The 23,744-nt window shown below is 34.5% G+C and overlaps 1 protein-coding gene across 1 annotated transcript in view; it reads left to right on the forward strand.

Annotated features, from left to right (window-relative positions):
* The first annotated feature begins 2,276 nt into the window (after positions 1-2,276).
* The window catches only part of LOC148279092 (uncharacterized), a 40,371-nt gene continuing 18,903 nt past the window's right edge, over positions 2,277-23,744 (forward strand). The window contains exons 1-15 of the mRNA XM_088230470.1: positions 2,277-2,532; positions 4,257-4,446; positions 6,585-6,672; positions 7,494-7,716; positions 10,158-10,299; positions 10,960-11,082; positions 11,264-11,338; positions 11,878-12,100; positions 12,830-12,919; positions 18,460-18,591; positions 19,060-19,192; positions 21,682-21,834; positions 22,807-22,997; positions 23,228-23,299; positions 23,464-23,565. Coding sequence (XP_088086596.1) covers positions 2,277-2,532; positions 4,257-4,446; positions 6,585-6,672; positions 7,494-7,716; positions 10,158-10,299; positions 10,960-11,082; positions 11,264-11,338; positions 11,878-12,100; positions 12,830-12,919; positions 18,460-18,591; positions 19,060-19,192; positions 21,682-21,834; positions 22,807-22,997; positions 23,228-23,299; positions 23,464-23,565 — 2,193 coding nt within the window. The remainder of the gene's footprint in view (positions 2,533-4,256; positions 4,447-6,584; positions 6,673-7,493; positions 7,717-10,157; positions 10,300-10,959; positions 11,083-11,263; positions 11,339-11,877; positions 12,101-12,829; positions 12,920-18,459; positions 18,592-19,059; positions 19,193-21,681; positions 21,835-22,806; positions 22,998-23,227; positions 23,300-23,463; positions 23,566-23,744) is intronic.

Genomic DNA, 23,744 nt, shown 5'->3' on the forward strand with positions numbered 1-23,744 from the left:
AAGATGAATAAATATAGAGGAAGTATCTATGCAAAAGATAAAGATATGGCGTTCTATCTTCTCTGCCTACCTATACGGGGAAACGGCGTAATGGTTCGTTAGTTTGACTATTGTTCTGTTTTTTTTTTTTTTACAATAAACAATAATAAAACAGAGTATTAAAAAAATAAAGCATAATTACATATCAATGAAATACATATTAATAGAAAAATAGTAAACAAAAAATCCCACCAAGGCATGGCATGTTCGTGGGTATACAAGAAAATGTTAATGAATTTTTGCTCCTATAGTAAATAATGGACAGTTAAAATATTTTTGTATAACATAAGAAAGAAAAAAATAAAATATTCTGTAAAAGATAATATGGTATTTTATTTGATATTTTGCGCTAAAAAAATACGATAAAACTATTGTTTTAATTTTTTTTCAAATTATGTAATTTTACAATCGTACACAAATACTTACGTGCTTTACAAAACACATACGTACGCCAAAAACGTATCATGGTGTAGTACTAAATTTACGCAGTTTATCTTTACTACCCTGCATCGATTCGTATTGTCACAAAACGTCGCGAATGTAAACTTAAAAAAAACAATACTATAAAAAATAAATGTGTCGTGTTTGAAAAAATAATTTATATTTATGTGGCCATCGATTTCCATTGTTTGCAAATAATTTTGAATCTAAGATTTTCCCGCCTTTGTATTGGCCAACAGGAGCGTAGCGAGATATTCCGCCCGCGATTTGCCGATTTACATTTTTTTCCAACCATTTCTAGTTTTGAGTGGCTAGCGTCTGGTCGGGTTGCATTTTGCCATTTTGTTGTGTCGCGCGGTAGTATTGATATTTTTGTTGTTTGTTCTGTGAATTTAAAAGTAGTTTTACTGTGAAATTAACTTATTTATTGTCGTTATAAAAGTATAATTGAAGTGTATAACGAACGAGAAAAAAATTATCGTTAATTGGTGCCTTGACAATAATAATTTATGTATATGTGTGTTTTGTGTTATTCCTTTTTTTATCAACGGATTATCTATACGAACGGGTTGATTATATTTTATGCCGTCAATCAATTAACTTGATTATTCATTACAAAATATTTGCAAAAATTATAATTGGTTTAAGTAGGTAATGCTTACATTTAATGACAACTTTTTGCAAACTTATTTACGTATATATTATTCTTTATTTGATGTGCAATAAACTGAATTTATTGCAGTTGATTTTTGGTGTCGAATTGCACTAGAAAAATATTTTTAAAATTAAAACTTTGAGGAAATCGAGCATTCGGTAAACTCACGATTTTAAGGAAGTTAAGTGCTACGGGAAATTGGATTTAAAATATGTTTGCTTACGCGCGTTAAAAATTACAGCATCTAATTGCACAGCGAAGTTTCTTTTAAATGAATAAAAATTATTTTTTTAAAAATCAAACGAACTACGTACTTTTAACGACGTCACTAGTTCTTACGAATCAACCAATGATAGTGGTGTGATCTCATAGTAATAATTCGCTCCCGTTTATAGAGATGCCCGTTCGCTCTTTTGCATTGAACAGCGTTTAAAACTTTTGGTTTGCTTTAAAAAAAAAAAAAATGGCTTAATTTGTGATTTTATAGTTTAAAAAATATTTTTAAATAACAACTGAATCGGGTAAGTGGATTCTGAACACTCGACATTTCGCTTGAGCTGATTCTAAACGAAAATATGAAACTAATTATTTTGTCATTTTTTTATTAAAAAATGCGATTTTTACGTTTATTTGCAATGGAAATTTAACAAACCTTGGTTTGCGGACACTATATTGATTGTAACAAATACCATAATAATATAATTTAGATATTTTTCACAAAATGGTGTAGAAAACAAAAAAAACACTTTTTCTTTTTTTTTGAACAGCAATTTGTGAAAAGGACTTAAAGTATATGGTTATGGTATTTGTTACAAATCAATATAGTGTAAAGATTCCGCAAACCAAGTTTTGTCAAATTTCTATTGAAAATAAACGTAAAAATGGCATTTTTCGATTAAAAATTATAAAAGCGCCATCTACGAATAATTAGTTTCTTATTTTTGTTTAGAATCACCTTAAATATTTTTTTGTTGCAGAAATAATTGCCATATTTCTTTGGCTGCATTTTACCATTATTTTAACTAGAGTTTAGAGACGATTTTGCGTGAAATCACATCGCAAAAATTGACCTGTAGCACGAGTATTTTAGATTCAAATTTGTACGGGAATCCAAGTAGATTGATACTTTTTCGAGTTTACTATGGGCAAAGCGTGCGCCGAAGAAGTTCGCTCTTGCGGCGGTGTCAAGGTGAAGGTTCCCGTGACTAAAATTGTGTCGCACCGCGCCAAGAAGGCCGGCAGCAAGCGGAAGGCGCGGCAGGCCGCGCCCCCCGGCCTCAAGGCGGGCGGCGCGGCGCCGCCCCCGGCTCCGCCAGCCCTGATCCACCCCATCCTGCTGCCGCCTGCGGGCCTCCGCCCCCACACGGGGTGCAGCTTGAGGAAGAGGATACGTTGGTGTAAGTTTTGGCTTGTGGGGACCTAGTTTCGTATATTTCGGCGATCTTGTTTTGAAAAATTCACTATTCTTTCTTTTTTTTTTAACAAAAAAATCTGTTTTCCTTTATAAATTATCGTGATCTTTAGAGAAAAATCGCTTTTTTGTCTGGTAAAATAGTCCCAATTCAATTTTTTTTAAATAACTGTTGTTTGGTTCTTAATAAATTCTATCTGGCCATAATCTGCGTTTTTTTATTTGTATAAACAGCTAAAAACTTAGTAATAAATTACAATTAGATTTAAACTTCAGTTGTGATTTTATACTTTTTTTCAAAGAATTTTTTTTTTACATAAAATATAACATAAATTGAACTTTGTTAAAATATGTTTTTTTTTTATTTAAAAAAATCCAAAATAGGGATTCTATGACCCCAACCACAGTTTACGTAGCAAAGTCACTTATGTCACTTAAAAATATTTTTTTTCAATTCAAATTAATTTACACGAACTTATTATGGCTTTTTTAGGTTGTGCCTGTGTTAAGTCATTATAATGAACAAGGAAAAGATATGGTAAATTAAAAGAAATATTTATATATTATACGATAATAATATTAAGAATGACAAGCCAAATATATAACATTAAATACATACTTGTAAATAAAAATTAAAACACATTGGAAAAAAATTACTAAAATGACCTTTCTGGGAAAACCTAATTATAAATCTAAAAGTAAACATTAACGATTTACTGAAAACGTTTGTGGATTAGAATGTCCGTCAATCTAATATTGGTCATAAAATAAAAGCGCTAATTGGTCAAATGAATTAGTGAAAGTATTTTGGTAAATAACATTTATTAAAATACAAGTTAATTAATAATACCCACCCCTTATTCCCTTATCAATGAACTGGCAGTTTGTACGTGGAAGACTGAATACAAGTTAACAGATGTACACATAATGTAGTTAAGAAAAGTAGCATGGATGATTGGCCTCGAGAAGGGAGACTACACTTACGGAGAAATGGAGTCAATGTTAATAATCTCAAGTCTACAAAAACGTAGAAATAACATTGACTCCATATTTATGTTTAATTTACTGAATGGCTTAATTGATGTACTATCGTTACTGGAACAAGTGGCATTCAATGTTCCGATCCGCCGGTTGCGAAATAATAATGTGCTGTTCCTCGATCAACACAGCAACACACAAACTATGGCTTGCATGCACCAATGTCCCGATTGTGTCGCATTGTAAACTCGAGACAAGATCTGGACTTTTTTGGTGTAAGTCTTTATAGATTTAAAAACTCACTAAGATAGACCGGATCTTGTATTAAGGTATTTATTAATTAATTTTTTTTTTTTGTCCTAGCTTTAAATTTTTTTTGTTGTATTTTATTTTATAAGTGCCGGATTTATTATAAGAAATTGTATTTACCATCGTTCGAATGGACTGCATAAGTCCGTCAAATAAATAATTAAATAATATTAGGTATCCGATTGAAATTTAATAAAGATGAAATCTGTCTTAGCGTGTCATAGGTTACCGATCACTGAACTAGTACATAAACGTATAATAATTTTCTATCCAACATATAGTTTACCATGAAAATGGCCCTTACCATGGTAGCCGAAACTTCAGAACGAGTCAGATCACCCAAACATACTTATTAAAATCTGATAAATGATGTTCATGTTAAAATGTGAGGGCAGTTTGTCAACGGTTTCCCTTCTTCCCCAGGCGATGAGTTGCCGTCGGAGGCGGCCGTGGCGGCGCTGCGGCGCGCGGCGGAGGGCGAGGGGCAGGGGGAGGGCGACGGGGGCGGCGGCTGCCCCGAGGAGGTGCGGCGCTACTCCCGCGACCAGCTGCTGGAGATGCGCTCGCTGCCGCTGTCCAAGCGCCGCCCCGACTTCCTGCCCGAAATATACTGGTAAACAGGGATACAATTAATTAGTAATAAAGTTTTTTTTTTCTTTAATTTTTTTTTGCACCACAACAGGCCAGGGGGCCCAATTACAGTGGTGAATTACATTACAAAACACCGAGGCTTGAGAAAAATCACATTTAATTTTTGTGTTCTCACCGGGAATTGAACCCGGAACGTTCTGTGTGTGAGTCAAGCGTCTTGACCACGACGCTACGGAGGCCATTAAAATCACTTCACTCTCACAGTTTCGCACTTCTGCTGGTAGAGCTTTCCATAGGGTCTGCGACCATAAATGCACGTTCGTGCATTATCCTGATTTCCCTATCTGTACTCAGTGGTGCATAGGGCACTGCATTGGTATGGTCCAATTGCAGCATATCTTAAACATTTTTTCATGGAAGATAAGGTGATCACAGTTTAGGAACAATGTAATGTTGCGCCGTGAAACCGCCTTTATAAACGAATATTTCATGTTGTCCACTCTGCCAGGATTTGAACCCAGGTTCTCGAGCATGACAGGTGAATGCGCCAACCACCACACTACGAGGCGAACTTATCTCCCCTCGATTTCCTCTTTTGAGATTTTTACCCGAGAGTAGCTATCGATTCGAAAACTGTACTCACCCGCCCGGACATGGGTATAATTAGTAATTTACCTTTTGAACCGCAATGTATTTTTCATAGAATGTGCGAAAAGTGAGTTAGCATCTGTCATTTTCGCTCGAGAATACTCTTGAAAACTTATCAATCGCACCAAAATGTGTCTTACTAGTTTGTCTGTTGAAAACTGTGTCTATAATAGCCGAAAATTTACAGACTTATTATAAACGTGTGAGGCGTTTTAAAACTAAGACGCTAATCTTCGCCATTGATCTGAAATCAGTAAAACATGGCGATGAACAAAGAAACAAAAGTACTATTGGCTACTGCAAAGGTTCCGGAACACAAATGGCAGTATCTTATACATTTTTTACTCAATGTATCGAGTTCTGCAAAAACAATGATAGTCTCCTTTACTTACAGAACATAAAACAAACCAAAACCATGTATAAAATTTGAAATGTGTCAATAATTTAAATGCAATAAAATATAACTTCTGGCAACAATGATCAACTTAAATAATAAATTATCCCTGCAGTCTGGAAACAGTACTAAATTAAACATTTATTGCTTATTACTTATTATTCATAATGAAAATAAAGTGGAGAATGCTCACACATCATGTGTACCAATCTAGGAAAAAAATAGGCCTGTACGATTACGTATGTAAATTCGAAATTCAAATATTACGTGCATTTTTTTATCCAACCTCGTACACTATACCATGCGTTTTATGATAGTAGTTTTTACGTTTTATGATTTGTAACATTTATTGTAAAAAGCAAGATAATATTTTTAAAAAATACAATAATTACCATTGATATTAATACACATAGACATGCCCTGACCCCTTAAAAATGATGACACTTAACTCATGCCCAGCGCGTATTTAGTCGTTCTTTGACTGCCAGCCAGGTGTGACATTTCAATCAAAACCAAAATGCCCGCTTGTGTCATGAAAGCGTGTAAAAACATTTAGGGTAAACATTGTTAAAAGGATTGTGTGACCTTTCATTGGTAAATATTTGTTCATGAGTGAAAGCTGAAAACAATTAATATCTAAATATTAATTTTTGAAAACGTCCAACTGCGCCTAGCGGCGCGATTGCGAAGCTTTTCTTAATTTTATAAGAGCACTGATAGGAATACGTTTTTAAAATATAATAAATGTGAGTTAATATTATTTTTGTATTCTCCAAAATCCAGTGAAAATAAATAAATGGGTCGAAGTTATAAGGAAAGAATCTGATTTCCACCAGAAACTAATGTTGATTGTTAACGTTAAAATACAAAGTTTTTTTTATGCACATATTCAGATTGTTAAATGCAGTTCTGGTATAAATAAACAAACTTAGTAACTATGGTACGTTTTCGTGTCACTACTTTTAAAAATATTTTACTCTATGCGGCCCGTCTATGTATCAATATGTCAATGACAATTATTAAACCAACAAATTCTGTGATTATTTTGTGATGTTTTTAATGTCAAATCACTGTAAATATTTTGCTCGGAAATTATCAAAATTGTAATGTACTTTTAGTTCGGTCAGCTCTTGGGATGGAAACAAGAAACGAAGTGAGACTCCTAACGATGATGATCGCGGCGGTAGAGACAACCTAGGGGATAAGGTGAGTAAACACTGAAAATTATTAAACTCTATCTGTTGTTGGAGCCCCTACCCTAGTTGGAGATTGACAGAAGACATGAGGCGGCTGTTTAATGCGTATTTATTACATGGCGAATAAATAATGAATAGTTTCACGGCAATGAGGAGCAGCTGTTCGGGCTGCCCATTTGGGCTAACTGGTTAGGCTGACTGGGCGTTACTCTTTGGTGTGGTCTCTTTATAGGCCACATTCCTTCGTTGTTCTTTTCACGAAGGAATGTGGCCTATAAAGGAACGTGACGTTGTAGGAACGATGTTAATGTACTACCGGACATTGCTCTCGTCGTTATGTGCAATACTGTTAGTTTTGCAGAATTTGTTGTATTCGGTCCAATGTAAAATGATGACTCGCTTCATCGGTCGTCGCTCTATATTTCAGGTGAAATGATTTAGAGTAAATAGTATTTTTTTCAATCGACTTTTTCCAAATTATCTTATCTTATTTTTTATGACAAATGTAGTTTTTTTCCGTGGCAAAAAAATACAGTTCGTGTGAAAAAGTGACAAAAACATTTACTTAATATCAATATTAAATTGGGTTGTGATCCCGTGGCTAGTGTTGCGGTCTCGCGGATCATAGGTCTGAGATCCGAGGTTCAAACCCCACTTTACCCCAGCATAGTTACCATTTTCTATTCTAATAGTGCGTTATTTACAACTCGTTGAAAATGGCCCAAAAATTTTAATGTTTGGGTAAATCCTATGGCGAATTCAGTCTGTCCCATCTTCCCTGTAATAACCGAGTTCGATTGTATTTACCTTTACTGTTGTGTTTGTGTGCAGAGGCGTTCGGGAGATCCCCGCGAGCGCATCCGCAAGGAGAGCGAAGGGATCGTGCTGTCGCCGCAGCGTCGGAGCTTCAACTCTGGCTGCTTCGTGGTGGCGGGGAGTGCGCCCGGCGGAGGGGGCGGGGGCGCGGGGGGCGCCCTGGGGCCCAACCTGAGGGAGACCCGCCTGCGTCCCGACAGCCCCATCTCCTACGATAGGGACGGGAAGTCCGACATGAGTAAATATCTCATTTTCTCTTATGAAAGATAATTTTGTAACATTTCAGTTCATTAGTAAACAATTATTTTTTAATGTTTGTTGTAATTTATTAAAGGCCAGTGAATTGAAAAATTTACGCATTTGGAATAATCAGTATTTAGTTTCATCGCTTTAACATCTTCTAAACCAGTGGTTTCCAATCTTCTAAGGGGTAAAACAGGATTTTCTGAGGGGGAAAGACACTGGATCATCGTTTGGTCACAAAATAATCTTCATTGAATCCGATCGAACTTGGAGCACGACGAATGTTAAACAAATTGTTAGAACTTAAGCAATATCAACTGTCCCATTGACTTGCATCACTTCTTGATTTTTATTAGAAATTGATTTTTACGGATTAAATTCATTTAACAAAATAATTTATCTTTTTTAAATTCACATTCTATTATTAGTGATATTATTTTTAACATCTTTTGTAAAGGTTGTATGTGTCTTTTGTTTAGTTTTGTCTGGTAGTTTATTGTATAATTGAACGTAGTTATGCAGAAAGCAGCCAGCCATAAAAAAGTGAAACTGAGATAATAGCACCTTTGTGAAAAGAGAGAAATTATCAAATTTTCACAACAAATCAAATGTTTTTGACTTTAACAAATAATAAACAATGAATACATTAGTTTTTTTACATTGCAAACAAGAATCTAATTATGTATTGGACCAGTTTTTATGATTATTTAAGTATTGTAAGATATTTCTAGTTCTGTGGGTGTTTTCTGCAAATTAGAAATGCCGTTTTTGTGATTGACACCATTTTCAGAAGGTGATTATTACAGTTTTTTGTATGAGAGCGGTTTGGCTGTTTTTAGCAGAACATAGAATTGACCTTACTGGACCCAATATGTATCTCATTTTTTCAAAATTGTGGACTGGCTGCTTTCTCCATAACTGCGTTCAATTTCAGTCTCTGGTTTATTAGTCTCGACCGTCCTTGTCTCGTTTTAGTATGTTGCACATGATATTGTTCTGATATTCTCGTATTGTGGCCATGTTTACTATAACTTTTTTCAAGTTTCAGACCTTGTTGCCACTAAATAAAATGTTTTATTCTAATTCCATGTTAAATGGGAACTTGTCAATGGACTAGTCTTCTTTTAAAATAGAACTAAAATCACTGTAACAATTTTGTAACAATTATTTGTTAGATTAGATCCCATTTGTTAGATATTGAATGAGGACTAAAAGAAATGTATTTTCAAAAATAATCCTACATAAAAATGACAAAATCACCAAAAGTGTGACTTATGCCCTTTTAACATGGCTGGATTCAATTGTACAGGTGTTCAAAATTTTAACCGCTGATATGTATGCTTTTAGTTTTTATCACATGACTAGCACCTTTATCCACTTATGTCTTCAATTCACACCCTATTGCTACTTTATTCAAGAAAATTTTATTTATTTATGTGTCGGCCTCGTGGTATAGTGGTGGGTGCGTTTGCCTGCTATGTGGTCTCAGGTTCAATTCCCGACGTGGTTTACACGAAATATTTATTTTAAAAAGCTGTTTTTGCATCCCAGGTTATCCCAAGTTTTTACATTTTATACCCCAGGGATACAATATTAATAATTTAAATATAAACTCTGTGGATGAAATAAAGTATCTCGGAGTTTACTTTGATAGATATTTGAATTTAAAAACACATTCTCAATATATAACAAAAAAAAATCATTTATGGGAAGATTACAAAATGTAATAAATATAAAGAGTAGTGTTTTTATATATAAAAACAGTCACATGTCCACACATAAATTACTGTTCTTTCATTCTTTTTTTATGCAATGAAAGAGAAATTAAAAATATACAAATTTTTCAAATTAAGTCGATGAGGATTATACTAAAAAAAAATAGATATGAGGAGAAAAACAGAATATCTAAACTCATTGTACTAGGGATTGAAGCTGTACAATGAGTTACCTGAAGAAATAAAGGAGATAGAAAAGATATAAATATTTCAAATTAATTATTAAAAAATATCTTATTGAGAAATTTTGATAAATAAATTGTAATGTTATCAAAAGTTTATATTGGTTTTTAAGATGTTATGAACTAACTTAATAAAGCATAAATAAATAAATAGTCTCTGGACTGGCACCTGAAGTGTAAGACTGATCATCTTACTTTCACGTAATAAAAAAATATCAAGATACGCTGTGATTGGTGTACCAATGCAGTGCCCTATGCACCACTAGGTGCGGAGAGGGAATGATGATGATGATTTATCCCTGAAGTATCAATAAGAACTCTTGAGTATACTAATATATAAAGCCTTTTATTTTCCAGAGAAATACCTTATTACAAAAATTTAAGAAGATCTCTCATGTCTTTGACAAAACGCACTGAAGATCTTTTGAATGAAGTAACTTCGAACACGGATATTAACAAAAATAAAATTCCATTTTTAGATTCGCGGGACGGAGGTCGCCGTATCGGCTCCGGACGGATTATGGCTCGCGAGATGGTGCCGTGGGAAAGGGGAAACAGCGAAGTCGGCGACACTAATGACCACGTCCCCTACAGGACTCCCAGAGAACGGGGCGATGATAGGTAAACATCATTATATCGCAGATATAAAGATTGTAAACTTTTTTAAGAAGACTGAGATGCACTACTTGAAAAAAATACTTGTGAATGTAGTGAAAACAAAGTTTGTACGTTAAGATAAAGTGGTGTGGTGTTCTATCCATTTTGCCGTTAAATAGTTCTAGACATTAAAGAATAGATAATGAGGAATTTTAGTGTTGTGGGAAAAATTTTAGTACAAATTTTTGACCAATGATTCTTTTGACCAATCTATTTTTTTGGTTGGCTGTAAGATAAGCCCGCCAAAGTGCTTATTTTTTGTACTTGAAGATTTCAATAAATAAATAATGATAAAGCCATGGAAATGCCTAGACTTCCATATTTCTTTCTCTTAAATGTTCTCCATCTCTGTTGTAATTTGTAAATCCTAATGACTCCCTAGGGGGTGAAATCCAGTCTTTTGTCTGAATGAATATTACTCTAATACATTACCTATATGAGAAATAAAAATGCTGAGAAAGGGAATTGTCAGATTTTTAGAATAGTTTTAGATGAAGTGTTAGTCCTTCGAACATTCATAATTTATAGTTTGACTGATTAATTGAATAATGCTGATCATATAATATTTTAGGTATTACATAATGTAACATATACATACTTTAAAAAATAATACATATTTTTTAGGTATGAACGTCGCTCGTTTGGTCGTGACATGTACGGTAACTCGGATAAAAATAGAATTGATCGGGACAGAATGGATCGGGATAGAGAAATCGGAGACACTCGCTTCTCTGATCGCAGGGATAGGTAAAATATTTTTTCATTAATTTAAAGTTTTATTGTTTAAAATTCCTAAATTATTACATTAATAATACATTCGCCCTTGCTTGGAATAACACTACTTTTCCAATATTCAATCTCCTTTCTATCTTCCTATCCACGCATTCTACTATAGAAGTTTGTAAAGAAACCTTGTTTTGTTTTCCAGAGATGATAACAGGCGAAATAATAACAATCGATACAATGATAGGAGAAGATTTGACAAGGATGAAGAACCAGAGTGGTATGTATATTTCAAAACTTATTAAATTAATCGTGCCGAATTATGGTCCTGTTTTAGTTGTGGTTCGCTACCAACTCTACCATAACATCATACCCGTTTTCTTACAGTTATTTACAAACACCTGTAAAAGAAAAAAAATACTTTTAAGAATTATCTTTCGTGGCCCAATATGTCATCTCAGACGTCATGTAATCAGACACATGCGCCGTTGCTATGTACCCCGAGTTTTGAGGCTCTGAAACTTTACTCCGCATTCGATGCTAATTTAAAATTAAAGTATTTCTCTTTCGTATTTTAAATAGGCTTCTGTGATAAAAAGTAGCCACCTCAAAATGATTAAAAATGTATGGGAATCCCAATTCAAGCAAAAAATGTTCGTTGGAACATAATTTTTGCCACTTTTAATGCGTACACATAACTTTGTTTTCCATCCATCTGAAAATAGTCAAAATAAATCAATGTAAAATACAGATTTGTAAGTTATGGCCAGGAATTCCAACAAATTTAAGTTAACATTATTTAAATGATTTTACCCTCAGGTACAGTGGAGGTCCGACCTCTCAACACGATACGATCGAGCTGCGCGGCTTCGACGACCCTTCGGCCCCTTCCGGGGCTAAGTCCGGCGAGGGGGCAGCCCCCTCCGGCGGCCCCCCGACGGGGGCCCCTGAGGCGGCGCCGCGGACGCGGCCAGCGCGGAGGTCAGCGGGCAGCGGGAGGACGCCCAGCGCCGTGGCGGCCAACCAGGTCAAGGAAACACCGGTGAGTAGTGAACAATATTTCAATAAGAACAATAAGTGTTTTAAAATCAATTTTGTGGAGGCAAGGATTAAAGCAGTGTTTACTGCCTAGTAGCCTACTTTAATATTATAAAAGATTTGGATATTAATTTGAAGTAATTTGCATAAATAAATTCATTGAACTTTTAATACTTTTATGATTATCATATAAAGAGACACTGCCTTTATGGCTATTCTAGAATGCACGCCCCTTGTTCTCAAGCACATACATCATATGCTTGCACACGCCTGTGCTGATGCCTCTTGTTCACACGCACATACATCACACACCTGCACCCACATCTGTGCTGATGATTCTTATTTCTCGTTCATACATCATACACCTGCACACCCATTTGTGCTGATGCCCCTTGTTCACACGCACATACATCATACACCTGCACCCACATCTGTGTTGATGCTTCTTGTTCCCCCGTTCATACATCATACACCTGCACACCCATTTGTGCTGATGACCCTTTTTTACTCATACATACTTCATACATACTTGCTGCCCCTTGTTTACACGTACACACAGCGTACACTTGCACACACATCTGTGCTGACAATAAGCATTATTGACAAATGACATTTTAACCTAGAGAAACACTACCAGTAGGGTAAAGTCATTTTTAATAGGCGTATAGATAATTTTTTAATACATGTTAAATTGTATTATGAATTGTAACATCTTTTATTTAACTCTTTTTAGAAATTATCAGATAAGTTTGGGGAGGAAAGGGAAGTACAAAGTTCCGTCACGGCGTCTTCCCCCATTCCTGGCAAGGACACCACGACCAAGGTGAACTGTCTGCTACTTTACTATCTTCTATAGTATGTAGTGCTACCTCGTATAGACTAGCGTATCTACCAGGCATCTTAGAAAATCTCATTTCTTGAACCTAATATTCTGAGCAGAGATTCACTCTCTGTATATGTGAGGTGGTCTGAGCGGAAGTGACGTAACTCGCAGACACGCGGAACTGAGATAATCGCGTTTAAAGTTTATCCGTGTACACGGCGGGTGTTCAAACTGGTGATCTGTGCACCAGAAAAAAGAATAATAGAATCCGTTTAACATTTAATTTTATTGGAAGAAACGAGTGCATATTACTTTCCTTTCTTGAACATAAAAAAATATTAACTGGATATTAAATCCATTTTCTGCAATTAATACATCAAGTTTTGTACCAAGAAGAATTGTCTAGTGCCAGTCCACAATTTAGAAAAAATGGGGTGTTGGTGGTTGCAGTAAGGTGGATTTTATTTCCTGCTTAAAACAGCCAGACCGCTTTTATACAAAAAAATTAAATAATTACCTTCTGAAAATAAAAATGAAATGAAAATTTTTACTGTATAGATGCTGATGGGAAGATTAATGCCTCCAGAAATCTATTTCTCTTAAATAAATTAATGAAAATAAATACATTAGCATTTTAATTTTATAAATTCATTAATTTAAAAATACCCATAGTAAAAAAAAAAACATGTTTTAACCCCCAGTAAATATGTTTTTTTGCATTTATAAATTCAATTTTTTTTTCAAGTATTTTTTTTTAACCTTGCATAGTTTGCAAAAAAACATCTTCAGGAATGACATTGAGGCTCAGGGGGTGTGAAATAAAGGTACAGAGTACAAAAGGCACATATTACCGTTTTAAATTTTTTATATAAAAAAATGGTAAAAAAACCTAAAATAAATAAAAATATAAGAAAATTTTAACTATTAAATCGTGAAGTTTTTTAAATTGTAAAATAAATAAGAAAACAATTGTTATAAAACACAAACGTCAGAACTTAGGTGGGCTACCAACATAAAAATTATATTGTTTTGTAAAGAATATATCTTTGGCTAGATGCATGCAAAAATGGGGCAGATTGGTTTAGAAAATAACGAGATATGATTATTTTTCTTCGTGTACCTGAGGAATGACGCTGGTACTGAGAGGGCTAATACAGAATGTCACCTCCATTCAAAGTTTGAATGAGGTATCATTCAATATTAGATCTGACTGTTTTCTACAGAAGACATATTTTAGATTGTGTGGTCAGCCAGACTTTAAAAAATCCCCAAAATTCCCTTTGTAAATAATTAAATTAATTATTAAAGTAAGTGTAACTAATTAATTAAGTGATTCTTTACAATTCTGTACCTTCAATTGTAAAGAAGGAGCAATAGATCAAAATGTGCATATCACTTTTGAGATATAGGCTGATATATGAAATAAATTACGTTTCGAAGTGCTATCATGATTGAATTTAATATTCAACAATGTTTCTAGAACATTTGGACATTTAGTTTGTAGAGAATAAATAAATTAATTAGATGACCAAATAACTATTTTTTTTTTTTCTTAAGAACATTAGATGTGCATGCACGCAACAGCTTAAGGCTATGTCGTATTCTATTATATAAAAAAAAATTGCTTAATGGTTTTTTAATTACACATATGAAGAAAGAAAATAATATACATATGTACCTACAAAATAAATCAGATTAGAGAAAATAAATGTAAATTTGAAATAGCCGGTAATTAAAAAATCAAAGTAAGTGATACTGTTAAACAAATATTTTTCTATCTAGTATTGTTATATCTGAGATTATAATGTCAAACTTGAAGGGTACAGGATGGATATAAATTTTTATATGTTTTGAACTAACATGTGAACTAACATTTGAACTAATGGCATCTGACGGCAATTCACACGATCTGCATTATTGATGATGTAATAACTTATATTTACATATAAGTTATTAATTTAAAAAAATACTCGGTACACTTCCACTTATTTATTTTGACCAATTAGCGCTTTCACCCTCTAATGGGCATCTTCAGACTGGTGAATATTATACAGTGTAAGGATAATTTATATAAAACAAAATATTATCTTAAGTGTAGGTACATTTAAAAATAAATTGAAAAAGATACAATACGCAATATTTCAATGGAACAGAGTGAGACAAATTATTGAAACATGTGTTGGCGGTGTACTTTAAGAGAAGATTATTAGAAGATTACGCAAATATTGCGTATTGTATCTTTTTCAACTTATTTTTAAATAAGATAATATTTAGTTTTATTTTTATTTTTTTTTTTTTTTTTTTTATTTTTTTATTAACATACACGGCATAATTGCCTTTTACAAATTTATAATATAAACATATAAGGTTTGATATTTTTTAAACTACATATTTGCACTCAAAACTTAGGAACAATAATCAAGCCTAAAAATTATATAACATAATATTTAAGAAAAAAAAAGTTTAAATAAAACAAAAGTTTGAAATAAAAAGTATACGAGAACTTTAAAAATTAATATAAAAAGTAAATCAAATTTTAAACATAATAAGGTTTATAATAAAAATATATATAAAAACAGAAAATCATATATGAAGTAACTACGGAATTTTCAACGCTTCTTATATAACTTTCATGGCAAAAACGAGAGAGCTTATTACACTCTCTTCTCAACCACTGAAAATTTATGTAATCAGACGAATTTCTCGACTTTTTGTAAATTTTGTGTGTAATTTTTTTCTTAAAAATTAGATCTATTAATTCTCTACTAAACCATATAGGAAAATTAGAAGTTCTACTTTTAGATATTGGAACATGTAAATCAATAATATTATTTATTATATTATAAAATGTATCAACAATACTGTCCAAATTACTGTCCTGCAAAAAAAACCAATCAACACTAGAGAGAGATTCGCAAATGATTTCATAGTTCGCTTTGTTAAAATCACGATAAGACGTTGTTGAAGTAACATTACGTAGATTTAAATCAGGAATAATTATATCCAAAACTGGATGATGAGCATCCGGAGCGAAAACAACATCAAGAGACTCACTTACAGAAACCGATGCATCACTACAAAATATTAGGTCCAGTATACGGTTGTTTTTGTTTTTTACCGAATTTAATTGAAGCAGATTTAGGAACTGGGACATTTCAATTATTTCTCTTTCGACAACGGTTGAATTATTATAGTTAACGACTTCAGCGGGTAATGCCTCAACATTATCCCAAGTAATATTAGGGAGATTGTAATCTCCAATAACAAGAAATTTTGCGTCCGGATATAAGAATTTCATGTGTTCAACCTCTTCACAGTGATTCTGATATACAATCGGATCAGACAGCGGTGGAATGTATACACAGCCAATCACTATTTTTAACTTATTTACACTAATTAATACGAAAATGTGTTCGATATTTTCATGAACTGTTTTTAATTTTCTAGACACTATTTTTTTATTTACAGATATCAATATGCCACCTCCTCTTGTTTTGTCACTTGTCTTCTTACTTCTATCCAGTCGATAAATGTTATAGTTATGCATTCCTAATTCAGAAGTATATATATCTTTATGAAGCCACGTTTCTGTGAAAATGAAGACATCGTATAATAAGGTGGGAGTGGTTTTTATAAATTCTTGGAGCTTTGTGCACATTCCTCTAAGATTTTGATATAAAAATTTAAGTAACGATATTTTTTTTAGTTTTTTGGTACAGTGGAAACTATTTTTGGTGTGGAATTTATATATTTTATAGTCAAATGTTCTTCACCATTACTTGTCCTGGATTCCAACTCGCTTCTTAGATCGGTTAGGTGATTTCTTTGTTTGATTGTAAGGTCAGGTTTCATTTTAACACCCCCAGATAATTTTGTCTTAAAGCGCAAAAGCCTTTTGGTTTGAGAAGAATCTCGCAACTCAACTTTAATTGGCCTATTTACTCCTTCCCGTTGTATGCCTAGTCTATACATCTTAATCAAGTCGCTGTTTGGTAGTGGTTCGATTTGATTAATTACATGATGAGTTGTTTTTGTGTCATCCTCAATCCTCTGTGGCTGAGTGGTAGATAAACTCTCAGGTATGTTAAAAATAATTAAATTCTTCGATCTCTCCTTACGTTCTTCAATTTCCGAGATTGCTTCAAAAAAAAGATCGGTGGTGTTCACCGAGTTAATAGCAGATGTAGAAGGCTGGGGTAATTTCTTGTAGGCCGCCAACTCACCCTCAAGAATGCCCATTGATACTGCCATTTCACCAACAGTCCCCAATAGTTCCGAGGTTTGTGGCGAGATTTTCCCTAACTGTTCCTTTGTAAATTTATTATTGGGTTCATTAATTATTTTGAGTATTAAATTAACAATATTTTTTGCTTTAGTCATATAACTAAGCGCGTTTAATGATTGAGCCATTTCGAAATATTTACAAAGTCGTACGTAAGTAGGTACTACACCGATGGGACAGCACTAATTCCTGGCCAGCACTAATAGCAATGAAGTTTACAACACGTCGCGGTGCGTCGGTAAAATCGAATATGCTTTTGCTGCACCAATTGAGATGTCGGTAAAACAGTTTATGTCGCGTCGGTAAAAACGAAAAGTTTTAACTGTCACTCACGGTAAATTTACACAAATAACTGACGATTACTTGAAATTTATATAATCGCAATGGTTCCCCACATAATATGTGATGCAGAATAACCTCCTTACTATGTATACTCTTTTGTGTCACTTAACGATGTTTTTTTATAATATGCAAGTAATTAAGGACACAGAAAGGCACTCACGACTTTTTGTATATGCTATCCTACACTGTATACTATTCACCAGTCTGAAGATGCCAATTAGAGGGTGAAAGCGCTAATTGGTCAAAATAAATAAGTGGAAGTGTACCAAGTCTTTTTTAAATTAATAACCTATATGAAAATATAAGTTATTACATCATTACAATGGAATTCCATCAAGAATTGTCAATAAATAATTTTAATGAAATCTACATTACTGTTGAATAAAATTTGATATCAAGGCTGTACTTTCCAGGATGCCTGAACAAGAAAAAAAAATGCGGATAAGAGATAAAGGATATGGATATCAGTTACGTAAATACTGGAAATAGAGCCATATTTTATTTTAAAATAAATAAATATTTGCATTCTTATGATTTACCCAAATATTCTATTTTGAGGATCATTTTCAACGAGTTGTAAATAACTCACTATTAGAAAATGGGAATCAAGTTGGGGTAGAGTGGGATTCGAACCACAGACCTTTGGTCTATGAGTCCGAGACACTAGCCATAGGACCACAACCCGATTCAATATTAATGAAAACCATTTTGGATTATGTAAAACAGTATAGGTTATTTACATTAAGCAGGTTCATTTATAAGTTTATTTAAATGTCCAAGAGGTTTGAAAACTTACAAACGTTATATCTCATAACTTTATTTTTTTAATATATCTTTTATATCCTTGTAAATTAAAAAAAAAAAAAAAAATATCTACGCACAAACTTTATTTAAACGAAGAACTCTATTCTTCCAGGAGAACAATTTTGCACCCAAGAATGAAGAAGATTCTGGAAAACAGAATGATGGGGGTGAAGCTGTTGCCGGAACATCAGATTTCAACCTCGAAGACTTCCTCAAATTGGATACTATACCTGGTCTACTTCCGGTAAGTTGCTTGGGTAGTTGATCATTATTTTTTTTAATTTAATCACCAGATTTTCATTTTTAGAAATAATTCTCTATCTCATTATTACACAGGCCAAATGGTACAAGTTTTTGTGCAGGAACCTGCACAATAATTCTTGGGTCATTTTATTTGCTGTTTTACATGGGGCAGTTACTGAGACCTAATTTTACAAAATTTTTCCAACCCCTTTTTACTGTTTTGCAAACAGAACATATTTATTTATCATTGTTTTATTTACTATAATAAACCCCGATTCTCGGCACCGAACTAGAAGTCGTGATATGTCTCGTCTGGTAAGTACAGTCATCGTGTGCTTTTTAAATTTGTCTCCAATATATTTTTTCAAGTAGTCATGTAAGTCATTGTAGTGTTCAAGTCCATTTAAGTCATTTTATTTCCCCACTTTCCAATATTTATAAAGCATAATAAACACTATTCTCTATACAGAATGGCGGCTCTGACGAGGTCCTGTCGGGCGGGAGTAGGTTCAGCCAGTGGTTCCGTAGGGAGAGTCCTACTCCGGCCGCCACGGCACCCAACATGGATGCACCAGAACACCTATTGGCCAACATCATTAACGGTTCGTATATTAGATTATTGAGTTTTTGGCGCCCAAAACCTACCAGCTACGGGAAGGTAACCCCGACATAAAATCCACCAGAGAAGGCAACGGGAAACCACTCTGGTCATCTTATCCCAGGAATCACTACGTTGAGTACATCAATAAGCAGTTGTCCTGGCTGCGAAATGTAAAATTAGCGCAGGACAGATACATATGCTTTCGCTGTAGTGATCGCCAACGTCGGAGGGACCCAGCAAGGCACCAGAACATTAATTTAAAACATATCTTAAATTATTTTTTTGCAAATTTCTTATCCCAACTTTAAAAAAAGGGAATTTTTTAAATGTAAGGCAAATGCAAACTAAAGGAATTGGCCGGAGTTAGCTACTCATATGTACACATTGACACTCGTGCCTACTCCGAATATAATGTGGCGGTTACTTCACCCCCCGCTTATTTCACCTCAACATTGTCACACTCGGATACTAACCAGCTAACAATGAGTCAATTTAAGAACACGTTCAAACACACAATATGGATTTTGTGGAGAAATATTTTCATTCATAAATTTTAAAAAGAACTTAAAAATAAAATACGTCGCTAGACAAACGCAACATGTTTGGGCTTGACTGTTGTGACGTCAAGATTTGTGACAATTTTATAAACAAATTTGAATGATCAGGAACAAATAAACACGAATCTTGAAGTATTAGGGGTGTGGACAATGGAATGACCGTTTTTGAGATGATTCAAAATTACAAATTTAAAAATGATTTCTTGTTACTATAATAATAATTAGCAAAGAAAGGTTTTTTTACTGGACAGTATTTCATAGACCTTTATTACTTTGTGTGGTAAAACGATGTATGATAGGTGCACAAATGTCGAGATCCGTGAAGTGTGTAAGGCTGAGACATGCATTATTGACAGAATTAAGAAAGGGGTGCTGCGTTGGTTTGGACATGTAGAGCGAATGGACAGCGAAAGAACGACTAAAAGGATCTACGATGCAAATGTTGATGGATGCAGAAAACGAGGAAGACCAAGAAAGATATGGCACGATCACGTCCATCAAATACTTGAAGATGGACATGTCAAAAGTAGGAATAATCGGCGTGCGTGCATAAGAAGATGTATGAATGTAGAGGAAGCGAGGTCTGTATGCCAAGATAGAGTGTTATGGCGTTCTATCCTCTCTGCCTACCCCTACGGGGAAACGGCGTGATGGTTTGTTGTTGTTGTTATTACTTTTAAAATGTAAAAAAAAACCTGGTATATCTCTATTCTGGTAGTTTATTTATGTACCATTTTTTTCTAGGTATCTTATAAAAGGTTAAATCATTAATTTAAAAAAATCCAATGTCATACGGAAAAAAATAATACCTTTACCTTTGTAGATTTTGCTTATTTAAAAAAGATTCTAATAAAAAAAACCCTATGACTATTGTCGTTAGACATTCCGATAATATAAATGATTATTATAGGCTCATACATATACATTTAATGCACTGTGATTTAAATATATAAAACAATACACATATTATTACTATACTTATGTGCGAAGTCAACTCGAATTCGCTTCATTAGTATGGTCCCCTCAATATAATGTATATATTAATCAAATTGAAAACATTCAAAAGAAATTTATAAGGAGCCTGGAATATCGTTTTGGTAACATTGAAAATGATTACGGCGCATCTTTGATCAATTTTAATATAGAATCACTACAAAAAAGGCGCCTTAGATATGATTTAATTTTTCTTTTCAAAATTCTCAATAACATAGTTGATTCGCCGTATCTTTTACAAAATATTGGTTTCCGTTGTCCTCTTCGCTATACTAGATTAAATTCCCTTTTTTATGTACCAACTTGTAAAAACAATTATACCTCGAATTCATTCATTGACGCACCTGTAGAAATTATAACGGACTCAGTATTGATGTAGACATTTTTAACTGCACGTTGCATTTGTACAGAAAATTTCTTCATGGGGTCGATTATTTGGGATAGTTGCTGAATGTACATCTTGAGTGGTTTATGCTATGTATATGTGCCGCATGTAATGTATATGTTTGTGTATGTTTTATATGTGCGTTCATGTGTGTGCGTGGATGGCTCGGAGTGTGCATTCGGTATTTTTATTTATTTTAATTTATTACCTCCATGGAAAACGCAAATGTCAACAATTATCCTTTTTTCACTTAAAATTCTTATTTATTTTTTATTTTTTGTCACATTTAATGTTTATATCTTTTTAATTTATGAAAACTTAATTGGTCTTTTTATGTTAAAAAATTGTTGTTTTTAGTACTTATTTTGTATGACTGTATGTTTTCTAAATAAAATAAAATAAATTTATGTGTTTGCCCAGGTGATTTGTGAACACATACCGAGTGTGCACAAATCGCCTTGCGGGAGGCTTATTCGATCGCCCCACAACTCGGTTTGTCACTCAATGTATCGACGAGAAGAGAATATTTTTATAACATGATGTGATTGTCTCCAGAGCCATCCATCAGCATCCCGAGTGGCGAGTCCCCGCACCTGTTTGCCCCCATCTCCCCGGCCGCGTCCACCACCAACTCCCTCCTGGAGATGCTGCAGCGAGGTCAGCAGCAGTCGTCGGCCCAGCACCATTATCACCACAAACCTGCCATGGGTATGCACCATCTCCCAATGCCCATCCCTAGTTGCAATCTTCCATCCAGATAAAGGAAAAGATACAAGAAGTATTTAGAAAAATGTGCTCTCATAAAAACACGCGTTAGCATGCGGGAAGTTACTGGGTAGATTAATAATCAGTCCACCTAGCGACGGATGGTGAAAAACTTACATTCCTACGCAGCTTTCAAAATTTCAGTATGTTTTGACCTTGTGAGAGCATATGCGAGTAATTCTGTTTTGTGTTGTTGAAAAAAATGTATGTGGGGCCAAATAGGATGTGGTCAGTGCAGTTTCTTCATTGTCATTTCCTTTCCACACCTAATGGTGCATAGGGCACTGCATCGGTACACCGATTGCAGCGTGTCTTGATCATTTTTATTTATTTTTGCACCACAACAGGCCAGGAGGCCCAATTACAGTGGTGAATTACATCACAGAACACCCAGGCTTGAGAAATATCACATTTAATTTTTTGTGTTCTCACCGGGAATCGAACCCGGAACCTTCCATGTGTGAGTCAAGAATCTTGCCTTTTTGAGGCCGATTTTTTCCACGTGAAGGTAAGATGATCAGTCTCACGCTTCAGGTACCAGTCCAGGGACAATGAAATATTCCAATGTAAAAAACACCCTTTTAAATAAATATTTCATGGACAATGAAATATTCCATTGTAAAAACACCCTTTTAAATAAATATTTTATATTAACCATTTCGGGAATCGAACCCGAGACCTCTCGCATGGTAGGCAAACGCACTGACCATTACACTACGAGGCCGACTACTATGCTACCAATAAGTACAAAAATATTTTTTTACTCGACTTTATTTCATAAATCCTTAAAAAATTAATAATTGTAAAAATAAATGTGATATTTCCATATTAGACATAGATTGGTATGATATTCTGTGCATTCGACGTTTATGTGCGTGCTTGGGTTCATACAGCTTATTTTAAAATGTGTGACAGAGATGCCGAGCAACATACACAGTCTAGAGGAGCTGGAGGCGCGCATGCTGGGCAACGTTCAGCAGCAGCAGCAGCAACAGCAGCAGCAGCACATGCAGCACTTGCAGCAACAGCAGCACCAGCACCGCGCCATGCAGCAACACCAGCACCAGCCACCGCACAACGACGACGTCATCTCCTTCAAGAAGATGGTAAATTACAAACAAACTTGCCGTTTCCCCGTAGGGGTAGTCAAAGAGTATGGAATGCCATATCACTCGGTTTTTGCATACAGACCTTGCTTCCTCCGTATTCATACATTCTATTCATATTTTAATATTATAAACCGCCTTGAAGCATTTAAGTGACGTTACCTGTAAATAAAATCACCGTTCGCCACTGATACATTGTATAAATAATTAATAACATCTTACGTTTACAGATGGCCCAAGCGATGCCCGCCAGCAATGGACCTTCATCCAAATCTCAGCAACAGCCCATGAGCCTCCTGCAGGTAATTCACCAGTGCCCTTATTCTCTGACCCTGTTTATTTATATGTCAATAACACGCATCCTATAAAATAAATGGCCCCGCAGAAGGAGGTCTATGAGAGTCAAATTAATTTAAATAACAAAATTTCCTCATTACTTATTCCGACGTGTAACTGTGTTGTGTAGATGCTGAGCAAGTCTCAGCAGGCGGACCAGGCGGCCATGGAAGCTCAGCACCAGGCTCCCTCGGTTCCTCAGGACGTTCTCTTCAAAGTTTTCCAGGCTCAGGTATATAACTCCCACCTTTTACTTCCATCTAAACTTATCTGCAGTGCAATCGCGAATCAGAATCCTGAAGGTTCTCTTGGGGGCCGAGAAAGCGTTGCTAACTAGTAATAAGTTTGCAAATTACTTTCTAGCGACGCGTTTTCTACCCCCTTTAGAGTGTTTAAAATATAAGTCCCGGT

This window comes from Micrasema longulum, unplaced genomic scaffold, assembly GCF_059751315.1.
Source record: "Micrasema longulum isolate JH-2025_06_02 unplaced genomic scaffold, ASM5975131v1 h1tg000769l, whole genome shotgun sequence".
In the NCBI taxonomy this organism is placed as follows: Eukaryota; Metazoa; Arthropoda; class Insecta; order Trichoptera; family Brachycentridae; genus Micrasema; species Micrasema longulum.